Source organism: Scyliorhinus torazame, chromosome 16, assembly GCF_047496885.1.
Source record: "Scyliorhinus torazame isolate Kashiwa2021f chromosome 16, sScyTor2.1, whole genome shotgun sequence".
Classification (NCBI taxonomy): Eukaryota; Metazoa; Chordata; class Chondrichthyes; order Carcharhiniformes; family Scyliorhinidae; genus Scyliorhinus; species Scyliorhinus torazame.
Window position 1 is genome coordinate 33,119,432 of NC_092722.1, and position 16,277 is coordinate 33,135,708.

Here is a 16,277-nt window from a genome sequence, read left to right on the forward strand (position 1 = left end):
TTGTGCAAATTGTGGCACTATTTCTGTTAGTGAAATAATTTTCAGCTGCTTTACTTAAGAGGTGTTTGTAACTTCATGCACTTTATGTCCTCTAATAAAGTATTAAAGACAGGGGAGCAAGAGAGAGAGAGACTGAAACCTCCAATTCCCTTTCCCTTCTGACTGTAATTAGTGTAATTTAGTTTTGGTACGGCAGATGTGTGCTCCCAAACCACTAATGTGGGGTCAGCAGCAACAGACTTTCATGGATTAAAATAAGGACTATTATTTTTTCACGTACTCTTCTGGAAAGCCCTGGGGGCGATTCTCCGAGCCTCGCGCCGGGCAGGAGAATCGCCGCAACCACGCCCCGATGCCGGCGCGCGATTCTCCGAGGTGCGGAGAATCGGCGCCATTTGTGCCGGCGCGTTTGGAATCGGCAGGGCCACCGATTCTCCACCCGGATGGGCCAAGTGGCCACACCGATATGACAGAGTCCCGCTGACGCCGTTCACCCCTGGTCGCTGTCGGCGGAAACTCTGTGGGAACGGTCAGGGTGCGGCCTGTTTCGGGGTTGGGGGGGGCGGGGGGGGGGGGGGGGCTACGATGGGGTCTGGTCCGCGATCGGGGCCCACCGATCGGCGGGCTGGCATCATCTCTTCCTCTTCCCCCCCCCCCCCCCCCAAACCCGGGCCTACCTTCTGGCACGGCTGGCCCCTGAACACCAACCCCATGTTGGGTCGGGGCCGGCGCGTGTAAGAAGTCCTCAGCGCACAGCACCGTGGGCCAGAATCCGTTGTGCCCGGGCCCGGTTCGCGCCGTCGTGAAACGCGACGGTGTGAACACTTGGGCCCAAGATTGGAGAATCGCCCCCCCTATCTCTATGTCAATCACAAGACACGCCCAGGAAAGATGCAATTAATGATAGTTGTGAGCTTCTACAAATATTAAAACCCAAATAGACTAGCGAGCAGTTCACTTGTCTTTGTGGATCCAGTGAAGGAAGGAGGGAGATTTTCCCACTCTAGAATTGAAGTTCATGTAAGTTCAGATGATTGGATCAAACCCAAAGGATTCCTTCGAAGTAAAGACTTCAGCAGATTGTGTCGACAGGCCCTGATGTCTGTCGTAACCTGAGGTCCCATTTTTTACAGGTTTACTAGGAGTTGTTCAAAACAGGTTGGAGCAGGCTTTTAAAGGACTTTAAGCAATAGAGATCTTTAGATAGCAAGATGACATAGCCATCTTTTGCAGCTGTGGTGTAGCTGATGATGCATTGCCGACTGTTTGGTCTTTTCCTCTCTGTTTTTGGATAAGAATCAGAGGACAGTTTTGATCACATGATGAATGGCCAATAATGCACAATGAAAGGCAGATTATCATCTTTCATAGTGAAGGAGTTTCAGTCACACGGTCAAAAGCCATTCATATACATTAGAAGGTCGATAGTGGTCTTTCGCACTTCATTGTAAACAATCAGTCTCAATAGTTATCTTTTGTTACATTGCAGACCTGGAGTCAGAGTCTGGGAGTTTACTTTTCCCTGTGTTTTGGAGTAAGCCTTGACAGTAACAGGTATGAAATTCCTTAGAAGAGTGCTCTTTAGACATGTCCAAAGGAAGTCCCTGCCCATTATAATTGAATTTGAAACTTTGCTGAAAGCTTGCTAGGCTGTTGAAGTTACAAAAGTCAGATTACTCTTCGGCAGCCACTGTAACAGCTCGTTAGGGTCGATTTTTAAAAGGAACAGCTTTTTAAAAAATGTAATGTCTTCATGCCTGCACTGACATAACAACAGGAGCTTGTATTTTACTGGAGGTTGCAAAATTAATTATTGTATTCTTTGCAGGCCTCCTCATTAATCTCCAATGCCACAGCCACTGCATTGTTAAGTTCAGGAGCCATTGACTATTGCCTCCATGTTCTTAAATCACTGCTTGATTACTGGAAAACACAACAGGGTGAAGAAGAAGCTGTGGTAACGAGTCAGCTACTGAAACCACACACTTCATCATCACCTCCAGACATGAGCCCATTCTTTCTGCGACAGTATGTGAAGGTAAGGCCTTGTAATCGAACGAAAAGCCTTGCCGCTCAGTAACAATAAAAAGGCTGACATACTTTGAATATGGGAAATAAACTTAGTTATGGATTTAGAACATGTTTGGAGAACAGGAGCATATATATATATATATATGTTTATGCATTTGAGATGGAAGGTAGAGGTTAATATGTGAATATGGAAAGAAAAATGTATGCATTTTGTAGGGAGTTTGGTTGATGACGCTGATAGATATGTTGGTTATTTTTCTCATGTTTGCTTCTATGGCACAAATATTCAGGATTTTCTTTTTTAAATCCTTCCTTAATGTCTGTTGGATTTCAGGGTCATGCTGCAGATGTGTTTGAGGCATACTCACAGCTCTTGACTGAAATGGTGCTGAGATTACCATACCAAATAAAGAAGATTGCTGATGCCAACTCTCGGGTTCCACCACCTATCTTTGACCATTCTTGGTTCTACTTCCTGTCTGAGGTGAGTGCCTGATTCAGAGATGCACAACATCATCTGATGGTTTGTGGTAGCATATGTGTTTGTGCAGTTGCTGAGTTCATTTAACAGTGAAAGCTTGCTCTTGTTCCAGTATCTAATGATCCAGCAGACTCCCTTTGTTCGGCGTCAAGTTCGCAAACTCCTACTATTCATTTGCGGCTCAAAGGAGAAGTACCGTCAGCTGCGGGATCTGCACACACTTGATTCACATGTTCGAGGAATTAAAAAACTGCTGGAAGAGCAGGGAATCCATTTGCGTGGTGGTGTGGTCACAGCTTCTTCAGGTTCTGCTCTGCAGTACGACACGCTCATTAGTTTGGTAAGTTGATGCCTACTGCAGATGATCAGGGTTCTGAAATTTCAGTCCCACAGCAGACCACTAAATCCTCAAAATGAATTTTTATTATCTGAAAATGTTTGTATTACATTTTCAGCAGCGGATAAAGAGGCATTTTTCAGATTATCTCTGTGTCTTGAACGGTGCTAAATGCAGCTCCACGGTTTAATGCAACTTCACGGTTACATTGTATCGTCATTCTTTAGTTAATTTTTTAATGCTGCTTATTTTCAATTTACTTGTTCACGAACAGTGTGTCTTTGTCACTCTTTGCACTGTTCAAAGTGATTAAAAGGTAATTTGATCACTTTGCCTCTTTCAGATGGAGCACCTTAAGGCCTGTGCAGAGATTGCCAGCCAAAGGACAGTAAACTGGCAGAAATTCTGCCTCAAGGATGATTGTAAGTATAACCTTGGTTAACGTGGCCAGATTGAAAGTTGGTGCGTACACAAATGATTCCTCGAACCTCAGTTGTTGATAGACCCTGCCCTGTGTTCTGCTACAGTTTCAAGATTGACTAACTTTCTTAAAAACAAGTATTTTTCTTCTGGTGTACCCCATATTTTAAAAGAAAGCACAAGACTGGACTTTGCAGTTCTGTCACACTCTTTAAAGCTAATGTTAAACCGTGTAATCACTGTACCCCAGTTATAATTGAATGTACCGCACATAGTTACCAAATCTGTGCCAATTTTCTGTGCCATATAATCCAACTACTCCATGATCTTCAATATTTTTTTCAAGCAACTAATTTTCTGCTAAAACTCCCATTCAAAGCACCCACAATTTTAAAATAGGTGAATCTTAGATGTAGTACAGCATTTCCTGCACTGAGCGCATATTGGCTGCTTTTTAGAAAACAGCCACAAAACATTCCCACCATTTCAGCTGAAGGATTTTTATGAACTTTCCTGGTGTTAAGATTAAAATTGTGTTTATATTTTAAGTAAATCAAGTCAACTTTTTATGTGTTTGTCTCTTTCCTTCTTCCTCCCTTCCAGCTGTTTTATATTTCCTGCTCCAGGTTAGTTTTCTTGTGGATGAAGGAGTCTCCCCAGTTCTCCTCCAGTTGCTTTCATGCGCGCTCTGTGGCAGTAAAGTCCTCTCTACAACATCGTCCAGCAGCACAGGGGGCACTGGGACAACTGCAGCTTCCTCCGGCTCAGGGCAGACTGGGTCTCAATCCAAATCCTCCAGCAAAAAGAGCAAGAAGGAAGAGCGCGAGAAGGAGAAAGATGGTATGCTAAACGAACATCTCTACGAGTATAAACCAATATTGCGAGAATTTTATTTACGTTTCCAAAAATTTGATAGTGAAATAAAAATATTTTGTAAGATTACTGTTGGAGCAAATAAAAATATTTAGATATTTAGTCATAGAGAGAAAGTCTACAGACTTAAAGCTCATACAGGAGCTGTATTACTTACACCTGCAGTTAATGCTATGCATGAATTAGTGTCACTAATTTCAGAGTTCCTTTTAAGGAATCTGATAGTAAACAGCTGTTATTAAACTTTTTCCCCAATCTGACTTCCGGTTGCGGCTATGCGGAGCTAAGTCGCACGTTCGGCAGCTCCCGCCAGAAACGGACTTTTGGGCTCTTTTTAGGGCCCCCAGCGGCATTTGTTCGACGGTTCCCAGTGTGGGAAGGTGACAGTAACATTTCCCCGGCACTGTATGGATTGGACCAGGAGTGGAGCGATGGAAAAAGTAGTTTTGGAGCAGGGAAAAGTGCGAGGGAGGAAAACCAAGATGGCGGCGGGTGGAGACCAGGCAGCGTGGTCGCAGGAACAGCAGGAGTTTCTCCAGCGCTGCTTCACGGAATTGAAGGCAGAGCTGTTGGAGCCAATGAAGGCTTCGATAGACGAGCTGTTCGAGACCCAGAAGGCCCAAGGGGCGGCGATCCGGGAGGTGCGGCAAAAGGTCTCGCAGAACAAGGACGCGATCTCAGGCCCGAGGCGATGCATAAGAAATGGCAGAAGAAGTTTGAGGACATGGAGAATCGGTCGAGGAGGAAGAACCTGCGGATTCTGGGTCTCCCAGAGGGAGTGGAGGGGTCGGATGTTGGAGCATACGTGGTCACGATGCTGAACACGTTAATGGGCGCGGGGGCCTTCCCAAGGCCCCTGGAGCTGGAGGGGGCCCACCGAGTCCTGGCGAGGAAGCCCAAGCCCAACAAGCCGCTGCGGACGGTGCTGGTGCGGTTCCACCGCTTCGTGGACAGGGAGTGTGTCCTAAGGTGGGCATAGAAGGAGCGGAACAGCAGGTGGGAGAATGCAGAGGTCCGGATATTACCAGGACTGGAGCGCCGAGGTGGCCAAGAAGAGGGCCGGGTACAATCGAGCAAAGGCAGCTCTGCAACGGAAGGGGGTGAAATCTGGAATGTTACAGCCGGCGCGACTGTGGGTCACTTTCAAGGACCGCCACCACTACTTCGAGACGCCGGAGGAGGCGTGGACCTTTATCCAGGCCTAAAAGTTGGACTCCGATTGAGGGTCGGTTGCGAGGGGATGTCGAGAGGGGATTGGTGGGATTGTTGTGTTTTTAGGGGATGTTTTGTTCTGTTTGGTACAGTTTGTTTTGTGGGTGCTGGGTGGGGTAGGGTGAAATGGTTCGTAGTGGGGGTTTGGTGAGAGTGTGGGCGTCGGTGGTTGGAAGAGGGGGCCCCATTGGGGGGAGGGGAGGCCCGAGGTGGGGGAGCTGGGGTCAGACCGCGAAAGGGAGCTGCGCCAGAGGGGGCGGGGGCGGCTTGGTGGAAAGCGCGGGCATTTTCCCACGCGAGGGAAGGAAGGGGGCGGGGTCGGAGGGGAGGGATGGTGCTGGAGAGGAGCTCCCGCTGATGGACAGGAGAGGGGGGTGGGGGGGGGGAGAGATTCTCACACTGGGAGGGTCGATGGAGTGGAGGGAGTGGCCGGGGTCAGCAGGAGTCAGCTGACTTACGGAAGTGCTATTGGGGGAGCAACGCAGCAAGGGGGGGCCCCAGCTTGGGCGGGGGGGGAGGGTGAAGGGTGGTACTGGGTTGCTGCTGCATTGGCCAAAGGGGAGCTGGAGCCTGAAGTGAGAGTCGGGGTGGGGGTCTGCCGCTGGGGGGAACGGAGAGTGCGGGAGGTGTAGGCACGTGGCTGGTCTAGAAAGGGAGATGGCTAATCGGTAGGGGGGGGTGGAGGGTGGTACTGGGTTGCTGCTGCATTGGCCAAAGGGGAGCTGGAGCCTGAAGTGAGAGTCGGGGTGGGGGTCTGCCGCTGGGGGGAACGGAGAGTGCGGGAGGCGTAGGCACGTGGCTGGTCTAGAAAGGGAGATGGCTAATCGGAGGGAGGAGTGGGGGGTGGGGGGGGGGGGGGTGAAAGAGGGAGGAGTGGGGGGGGAAGAGGGTGGAGTGGGGGGGGGGAGAAGAGGGAGGGAGGAGGGGGAGGGGGGCAGCCCCCTGATCCGGCTGATAACTTGGAATGTGAGAGGCCGGAACAGGCCGGTCAAGAAGGGCCGTGTGTTCGCGCACCTGAAGGGACTGAAGGCAGATGTGGTCATGCTCCAGGAGACGCATTTGAGGGTGGCAGACCAGGTTAGGCTGAGAAAGGGGTGGGTTGGGCAGGTTTTCCATTCTGGGTTGAACGCAAAGAATCGAGGGGTGGCGATTTTGGTGGGGAAGCGGGTGTCGTTTCAGGCGCTGAGCATCGTGGCAGACAATGGAGGTAGGTACGTGATGGTGAGTGGTAAGCTGCAGCGGGTGCGGGTGGTCTTGGTGAATGTGTATGCCCCGAATTGGGACGATGCCGGATTTATGCAGCGCATGTTGATCACATGGAGGCAGGGAGTTTGATAATGGAGGGGGGGACTTTAATATGGTATTGGATCCAGCATTGGACCGCTCTAGGTCCAGGACGGGTAAGAGGCCGGCGGCGGCCAAAGTGTGGGGGGGGGTTATGGACCAGATGGGAGGAGTGGACCCATGGAGGTTTGTTAGGCCGGGGGCCAGGGAATTCTTTCTTTTTCCACGTCCATAAAGCCTACTCCTGGATTGACTTCTTCGCTTTGAGCAGGGCGCTGATCCCGAGGGTGGAGGACACTGAGTATTCGGCCATAGCCATCTCAGATCATGCCCCGCACTGGGTGGAGCTCGAGCTAGGGGAGGAGAGGGACCAGCGCCCGCTGTGGCGCCTGGAGGTGGGTTTGCTGGCAGATGAAGAGGTGAGCGGGCAGATCCGGGGGTGCATTGAAAGATACCTAGAGGTTAACGATAATGGGGAGGTGCAGGTAGGGGTGGTCTGGGAGGCGCTAAAGACGGTGATTAGGGGAGAACTAATCTCCACTAGGGCCCACAAGGAGGGGAAGGAGAGGAGAGAGAGGGAGAGGTTGGTGGGGGAGATTATAAGGGTAGATAGGAGGTATGCAGAGGTCCCAGAGGAGGGACTACTCAAGGAGCGATGAAGCCTCTAGGCCGAGTTCGACCTGTTGACTACCAAGAAGGCGGAGGTGCAGTGGAGGAAGGCGCAAGGGACAGTGTATGAATACGGGGTGAAGGCTAGCCGGATGCTGGCACACCAGCTTCGGAAGCGGGAGGCAGCGAGGGAGATTGGGGGAGTTAGGGATAAAGGGGGGAACACGGTGCGGAGTGCGGTGGGAATAAATGGGTATTTAGAGACTTCTATGAGGGGCTGTATAGATCTGAGCCCCCGATGGGGGGGGGGGGGGGGGGAATGCGTCGTTTTCTGGACCGGCTGAGGTTCCCGGGGGTAGAGGAAGGGCAGGTGGCGGGGCTTGGGGCACCGCGGTGTAGGGCTGGAGGAGCTGGGGAGTATGCAGGCGGGGAAGGCACCGGGGCCAGATGGGTTCCCGGTGGAATTTTACAGGACGTATATGGACCTGTTGGGCCCACTACTTGTGAGGACTTTCAATGAGGCGAGGGAGAGGGAGGTCCTACTCCCGACGATGTCCAGGACGCTGATCTTGAAGCGGGACAAGGACCCTTTACAGTGTGGGTCGTACAGGCCAATCTCGCTCCTCAATGTGGATGCGAAGCTGTTAGCGAAGGTGTTGGCTACCAGAATTGAGGACTGTGTCCCGGGGGTGAACCACGAGGACCAGACTGGTTTCGTGAAGGGAAGGCAGCTAAACACCAATGTGCAGAGGCTCCTAAATGTAATCATGATGCCTGCAGTGGAGGGGGAAGCAGCGATAGTGGGGGCAATGGATGCGGAGAAGGCCTTCGATAGGGTGGTGTGGGGGTACCTGTGGGAAGTGTTGAGGAGGTTCGGGGAGGGTTTCGTTAGTTGGGTTAGGTTACTGTACGAAGCCCCGGTGGCGAGTGTGGCCACAAATCGGAGGAGGTCAGAATACTTTTGGCTGTACCGGGGGACGAGGCAGGGGTGCCCCTATCCCCCCTGCTATTTGCGTTGGCAATTGAGCCTTTGGCGATGGCTTTGAGGGAGTCCAGTAACTGGAGGGGGCTGGTGTGGGGGGAGGGGGAGGAACACCGGGTATCGCTGTATGCCGACTGTATGTGGCGGACCCGGTGGGGGGGGGATGCTGGAGGTGATGCGTATCCTCAGGGAGTTTGGAGACTTTTCCGGGTATAAGCTCAACATGGGGAAGAGTGAGCTATTCGTGATACACCCAGGGGACCAGGGAAGGGGGATAAACGAGCTTTCACTGAAGAGGGCGGAAAGGAGTTTTCGGTACCTAGGGATCTAGGTGGCCAGGAGCTGGGGGACCCTTCACAAGCTCAACTTGACGAGGCTGGTGGAGCGGATGGAGGAGGAGTTTAAAAGGGGGGGTATGCTGCCGTTCTCCCTGGCGGCTAGGGTACAGTCGGTGAAGATGATGGTGCTCCCGAGGTTCCTTTTTATATTCCAGTGCCTCCCCATCCTGATCCCTAAGGCCTATTTCAATCATGAGCGAAAAAGACCCTGAGGGTGAGAAGGGTGTTTCTGGAACGGAGCAGGGACAGAGGAGGGCTAGCGCTGCCTAACCTGTGTGGGTACTACTGGGCTACCAATGTGGCGATGATACGCAAGTGGGTATTGGAGGGGGAGGGGTGGCGTGGAAGAGGCTGGAGATGGTGTCCTGTGTGGGCACGAGCCTGAGAGCGCTGGTGACGGCGCCGCTGCCTCTCCCCCGACAAGGTACACCACGAGTCCAGTGGTGGCGGCGTCCCTCAAAATTTGGGGGCAGTGGAGACGCCACAGGGGGGAGGCAGAGGCTTCGGTGTGGTCCCCGATCTTCAACATGGGGAAGATCGGGGACCACAGAGAGAACCATCGGTTTGTCCCAAGGAGAATGGATGGGGCGTTGCTGAGCTGGCACAGGGCAGGTATTAGAAGGATGGGGGACCTGTTTATAGATGAGACGTTTGTGAGCCTTGGGGCGTTGGAGGAAAAATTTGGTCTCCCCCCCTGGAAATGCCTTCAGGTACATGCAGATAAGGGTGTTTGTAAGGTGGCAGGTGAGGGAATTCCCCCTGCTGCCAGCACGTAGGATCCAGGATAGGGTGCTCTCGGGGGTGTGGGTTGGAGAAGGCAAGGTCTCGGCAATCTACCAGGAGATGCAGGAGGCGGAGGAGGCCTCGGTGGAGGAGCTGAAAGGTAAATGGGAGGAGGAGCTGGGGGAGGAGATAGACGAGGGTACGAGGGCAGACGCCTTGGGTAGGGTAAATTCTTCCTCCTCTTGCGCCAGGCTTAGCCTGATACAATTTAAGGTTCTGCACAGGGCGCTTATGACTGGGGCAAGGCGGAGTCGGTTTTTTGGAGTAGAGGACAGATGTGTGAGGTATTCGGGGAGCCCAGCAAATCACACCCATATGTTCTGGGCGTCCCCACCGCTGGATGGGTTCTGCAGGGGCGTTGCGAGGACAGTGTCTAAGGTGGTAAACACCTGGGTTAAGCCGAGTTGGGCGCTCGCACTATTTGGGGTATGGGACGAGCCGGGAGTGCAGGAGGCGAAAGAGGCCGGTATTCTGGCCTTTGCGTCCCTGGTAGCCCGGCGGAGGATTCTGCTACAGTGGAAGGATGCGAGGCCCCCCAAGCATGGATCAGCGACTTGGCAGGGTTTTTTAAATTGGAGAAGGTAAAATTTGCCTTAAGCGGATCTGTGCAAGGGTTCTTCAGGCGGTGGCAACCGTTCCTAGACTTTCTAGTGGAGCGTTAGGAGGTGGACAGTAGCAGCAGCAACCCAGAGGGGGGGGTGTACTTTGTGTTTACTACTGTGCTTATTATCGTTTAATGGAGGGCTTGTATATTGGGGGAATACATGACACAGCTATAAGATGTTTATTTATGTGTTCTTTGTTGTTTTCTTATCTGTAAGGGGGGGGGTTGTTGAAATTATGTAAAGATTTGAATAAAAATATATATTTTTTAAAAAAACAATCTTTTTCCCCAATCTGGCAAATAAAAATGTGACTGTGCCGTGGGTCAGTATCTTGTCCTTTCAGCTTCTCTGGAGTCGAAGCCAAATTCAAACTGAAGGTGCTGCATGAAATTCTGAAATCTGGTGCATGTAGTAGTTCAGTAGTAATTACAGGTCCACAAAACAATGGTTGCCAAGATTTAGCAAAATTGACAGGTTGACTGATATGGGAAGTGGAACATTTACACTGATAAACAATAAGGCCTCTTTCTAAGACTTCAGCTAAGACTCTTTGTTAAAGAAGACACATTATCATCTGTTTGACAATGCCACAATTGACCTGTGAGTGCTTGATGGAACAGAGCGTTACTCTGTATCTAGCCTCTGTTGTGCCTGCCCTGGTGCAATGAAATAGTGTTCCAAGCTCCTTACTCTGTTCCTAACCCATGCTGAATCTACCTGGGAGCGTTGCACTCTCTCTGAAGTACCATGACTTTTCACTCTTTGAAGTATCTTGGCAAGACACAATACTACAAATATATTAAAATATTCCTGCTCTACATATGGGATGAAAAATCTCACACTATAGCAATAACCCAGGCAGCGTCTCAGGACAAAATGCATATCTGTCATTGTTCCTTCATGTCCTTTGGTCAAAACCCTGGAATTCCTTGCATTGTGGAATCACTGTAAAGAGGGAGGTGCATCACCTCAATCCAACTAGGGGTGGGCGATTTATGTGCCCTTGTCAGTGATCTGAGAGCAAAATTCAAGTTCCGATAATATGAATTATGAACAGGGATAACATCGCTTTTATCATGCAAGCTAATAAATTTGCCTTTTTCTCCTTTGCTTTTGACAGAGAATACGAGCAGTCAGGAAGATCAACTCTGCACAGCTTTGGTCAATCAGCTGAATAAATTTGCTGACAAAGAAACTTTGATTCAGTTTTTGCGATGTTTCCTATTGGAATCAAATTCGTCATCTGTGCGTTGGCAGGCTCACTGCCTTACTCTACACATCTATAGGTGAGTCAAGAGTCAGTTTCATTTCCAAGAGGATACACACCAACTTGCACTGTTTGGACCAAATGAACTGTTAGTGTTGTAATCGCTATGCAATATGAACAGTCCAAGCAATGCATGGCTAAGCTCAAAGCCCTGTGTGGGAGCTATCGTAACAGCAGCTGAAAGAGTTAAATTGTGGAGGTGTTTCCGGGTTTATAGTCAAACTGGACAGAGTTCAACTTCAGTGTGACAAGGTTGTATCAGTATTTTGCGACAGAAGTTCAGTTACCTGCCACAGAAGGCTTGAAACAGATAATCATGTGTGGACAATTAACAATGAATGCCGATGGTAGTGATGACCCAAGGAATCTATGCTCTGGCCTCGGCTTTTCTGGATATTAATGGCTTCGATGAAAGAATAGAGAGCCGCATATCTAAATTTTCGAACATCACTATGTTGGCTATCACAGTGGCACAGATGGGAACAGAAAGTTGCAAATTATCATTGACTTGAGTAGGCAAACTGGAAGATGGAATTTGATGTTGGGAAGTTTTTATGTGTGTTAGTGACAAGGCCAGTATTTGTTGCTAATCCCTAATTGTCCTTGCGAATGTGGTGGCGAACCTAAATCATTGTAGTCCATTTGCTGTGGGGACAATGCTGTTCCAGATTTTTAACCCAGCAACATGAAGGAATGGTGATATATTTCCAAGTCAGGATGGTGAGTGGCTTGGAGGGGAGCTTGCAGGTGGCGATGCCCCATGCATTTGCTGCCCTTGTGCTTCTAGGCTGTAAAACTCACAGGTTTGGAAAGGTGCTGTTGAAGACCCATTGGATATTTTGAATACAATGCACACTGCTGTATGCCAATGAATAAACGTTCATTCATTTGATGAGTTGGTGGGTACAATGCTGATCAAGCGGGCTGCTTTGTCCTGGATGGTGTTGCGCCTCTTTTAAGTGTTGTTGGAGCTGCACTCATCAAGGCAAGTGGTGAGTATTCCGTCAGACTGCTGGATGCGCCTTATAGATGGTGGGCAGAAAATCAGGAGGTGAGTTACTTGCATTGTAAGTCCCAGTCTCTCTCCTGCTCTTGTAACCACAATATTTATATGGCTGATCCAGTTCAGTTTCTGGTCAATGGTAATCCCAGTTTAGGATGTTGATGGGGGTGATCCAATAATGGCATTGACACAATGTCAAAGAAAGATGGTTAGATTCGCTCTCTTGCTGGCGATGGTCATACTTGGCACTTGTGTGGCATAAATGCCACTTGTCACTTATCAGCCTAAGCCTGAATATTATCTGCCTTGCGAATGGTTCTGAACATTGTGCAAATATCAGTGAACATCACCGTCTGACTTCATAATGGAGGGATGGGTCATTGACGAAGCAGCTGAAGAACTCCCAACAGTTCTTGCAGTCCTGGAACTGAGATGATTGGTCTTCAGCAACCACAATCATCTTCCTTTGTGATAGGTATAACTCCAACCAGTGGTGACTTTTCCTCTTGATGTCAAGGGCAGTCACTCTCACCGCCCCTCGTGTGTTTCAGTTTTGTCCATGTTTTGCGCCAAGGCTGCATGGCAGTCAGGAGCTGAGGGCCTCTGGCGGAACACAAACTGAGCATTGTTAGATGTTTTAGTTGCTGTGATATGAAGAGTCTCAAGTTCTGTTCCTTTTTCGCAAACACTCATTTATTTCCTTCCAACAGCCTTTGCACAAAACTCTCACTATACATCACCTGACAGAGGCCACCTGAAGCCACTTTACATATCAGTGTCAATTAATGGATACTTAACATAAATGAGACAACTAATTGCAATGTCTCTTAACCCATTACTTAACAAGCATCAGTGAGCAGGTTATTGTTGTGTAAGTGGTGCTTGATAGCACTATTGATGACACTTTCCATCACTTGCTGATAATCGAGATGAGGCTGATCCGGTCATAATTGGCCTTATTGGATTTGTCCCTTTTTTTGTGGATAGGACATACCTGAACCATTTTTCACATTATCAGATGGGTGCCAGTGTTGTAACTGTACTGGAACATCCTGTCCAGGGGGTGCTGGTAGATTTGGAGCGCACATCTTCAGTACTATTACTGGAACATTGTCAGGGCTTACAGCAGTTGCAGTATCCAGTGCTGTCAGCCGTATTTTGATAGCACGTGGAGTGAACCAAATTGGCTGAAGACTGGCATCTGTGATGCTGGGGAGCTAAGGAGGAAGTTGAGATTCATGATCCACTTGATGGGAATATTTGTGGATCAGTTATATCGTAAGAAGAACGTTGTGGATTGAAAAGTTGAAGGTGACTACTAATGCTAGCATGTTGTGGCTAAAAAGGGGGCTCACGGGTCAACTTGCATGTCGAGTATGAGCAAAAAAACAATTTTTGGTGAGAGAAGAATGGGGTAATCGTATACAGCAGATTGACCTATACGCCATAATCTACAGCAGCTGTTTAATTGTCCACCACCATTCACGACTGGATGTGCCAGGACTGCATAGCTTTAATCTGATCCATTGGCTTTGGGATTGCTGAACTCCATCCCCCACATGTTGTTTCCGCTGTTCGGCAAGTGTGAAATCCTCTTGTAGATGTATTTTTTTAAGTTAATTTTTTATTTCTTATTTCATTTCTTTCCAATTAAGGGGCTGGTTTAGCACACTGAGCTAAATAGCTGGCTTTTAAAGCAGACCAAGGCAGGCCAGCAGCACGGTTCAATTCCCGTACCAGCCTCCCCGAACAGGCGCCGGAAAGTGGCAACTAGGGGCTTTTCACAGTAACTTCATTTGAAGCCTACTTGTGACAATAAGCGATTTTCATTTCATTTCATTTCAATTTAGCGTGTTCAATTCACCTACCTTGCACATCTTTGGGTTGTGGGGGCGAAACCCACGCAAATACGGGGAGAATGTGCAAACTCCACACGGACAGTGACCCAGAGCCGGGATTGAACCTGGGACCTCGGCGCCGTGAGGCAGCAGGGCTAACCCACTGCGCCACCGTGCTGCCCCTCTTGTAGATGTTGATCGTTGAAACATCCAAAACATGTTCCAAAAATGGAGACGTATTGAATGACTTGTATGCTGAACATAAAATGTGTCTGCCGGTATGGGTAGTTGACATTTTGAAAGGTGAAATACCTATAAAATCGATAATTCGTACAAAATTAATGTGGCATGGTTTATTGAATAAAGTCATTGTAAAAATATACCTTTAACCACAATGGAAACATTTTAACCCCCATCAAATTCCTTGTCTCCAGCATCCGACGCAAGGATGTCATGGAATTCATTGAGACTCTTATGGCTATGGAATCATCGGAAGCATCCCACATTGAGTCAGATGTGGTGCTTTCCGTTTCGGAATCATCCCTCCACAACAAATCATCTTCCACACCATCCAGTGAATAGGATATTCCACAATTTTTCAATGCACTGATGACAGTTCTGCATGAATATCATCCCACGATTTGATGACAAAACCACCCAAAACACACACTGTGTGTATTTTCACTCTTTATGAAGTTTATTTCTCTCTGTTACGAGCAGGAGGGGGATTAATTTAACAGTCTTGACCTCTTCTCTTGGCACTTATCCATAAACAATAAGCTGTTTTTTTTTTTTGTTTTCCCCCTTTTTACAACAGTGGCGTCGTGGTACAGTCACTGGACTCATAATCCTGAGGCCCAGGCTAATGCTCTGGGGATATGAATTCAAATCCCACCATGGCAGTTGGTGGAGTTTCAACTCCATTAATAAACTTTGGAATTGAAAGTTAGTCTCAGTAATAGTGATCATGAAACTGTCATTGATTGTTGTAAAACCCATCTGGTTCACTCATGTCATTTAGGGAAGGAAATCTGCTATGCGGTCGGGCCTCCATGTCACTCCAGACTCTCAGCAATGTGGTTGACTCATAACTGCCCTCTGAAATGGCCTAGCAAATCGCTCAGTTCCAGGGTAATTTGGGGTGGGTAACAAATGCTGGTCTTTCCAGTGATATCCATATCTCATGAAAGAAGTTTGAAGAAGTGGTGATGTATTTTCCCTGACGCATCAGTTTGGAGTGAAATGATCCTCTTGACAACCCCACGGCAAATTGGAGATGAGCTAAAATAGAGGGTTGATTTATTTTATACACTCACATTTACACAAAACGTGGAAAGAGGTTTTGCAACTTCTGCCCCTTTTGCACTTGCACAATAAAATAGGGTTAAAGAAAAGAAAGGGGTACAGAGCCAGACCATGATTAAAAATAAGAGTTATGGTTTCACATGAGTACAGCAATCAAAGTCCAACGATGTATTCTTCCAGAGGTTAGCAGGTTGAAACTGTTGTAGAGTGATTTGTCTTTCCAGAAGTGAGGACTTCCACAATGGAAGAAGGCACGCAGAGATGAATTTAGTCTTGCAGGTACCGAAACAGGAGTTCCAATGTTTCCAGTAGTACACAGTGTAGATGAGGGCCAGGCAATTTACCTGGACAGCGCCCTTTGTGCTGCTACCTGCTAGGTAGTAAATTGGTAGCCTGCCTGAGTTCAGTCCAATATGGCAATATTACAGTGTATAACTACTTGGGTCATGGGGCATACATCCCACCACTTCTCTTGGGTTTTGGACAAAGGATGCGTTTTTTCAGTTCTGGAATCTTGGGGTGTTTAATAGAGGAGTCCCCTTTGTCCTTGCAGACATACCGGGCGAAATTCTCCTACCCGCCCCGCCACATTTCTGCGCCGACCGGCCGGCGGGAGTCTCCGTAACACCGGCCGGTCAATGGGGTTTCCCATTGTGGGGCACCCCCACGCCGTCTGGAAACCCCCGAGCGCCGGCAGAACGGAGACTCCCGCCGGCGGAGAATGACGCCCACCGTCTCCATGGTCAGAGTTCTGCCATAGAAATGTAAAGGATATTGGTGAATTTCTTGGGAACTTGATTTTCTGCTTTCACGGGGCATAGGTGCCTATTTAAAGGCAACAAGGACCCTGCTGGTTTCTGGAAGTTGTTAGGATTTCCTCTGGGATGAGTCAGGTATTGTCCACTTAAA

At 48.8% G+C, this 16,277-nt stretch overlaps 1 protein-coding gene across 6 annotated transcripts in view; it reads left to right on the forward strand.

Annotated features, from left to right (window-relative positions):
* Positions 1–16,277, forward strand: part of ubr4 (ubiquitin protein ligase E3 component n-recognin 4) — a 227,614-nt gene that overhangs the window by 149,625 nt on the left and 61,712 nt on the right. For all 6 annotated transcript variants that reach the window (XM_072478202.1, XM_072478203.1, XM_072478204.1 and 3 more), the window contains 6 exons: positions 1,829–2,038; positions 2,366–2,515; positions 2,625–2,852; positions 3,193–3,271; positions 3,873–4,109; positions 11,076–11,241. In XM_072478202.1, the coding sequence (XP_072334303.1) occupies positions 1,829–2,038; positions 2,366–2,515; positions 2,625–2,852; positions 3,193–3,271; positions 3,873–4,109; positions 11,076–11,241 (1,070 nt within the window). The remainder of the gene's footprint in view (positions 1–1,828; positions 2,039–2,365; positions 2,516–2,624; positions 2,853–3,192; positions 3,272–3,872; positions 4,110–11,075; positions 11,242–16,277) is intronic.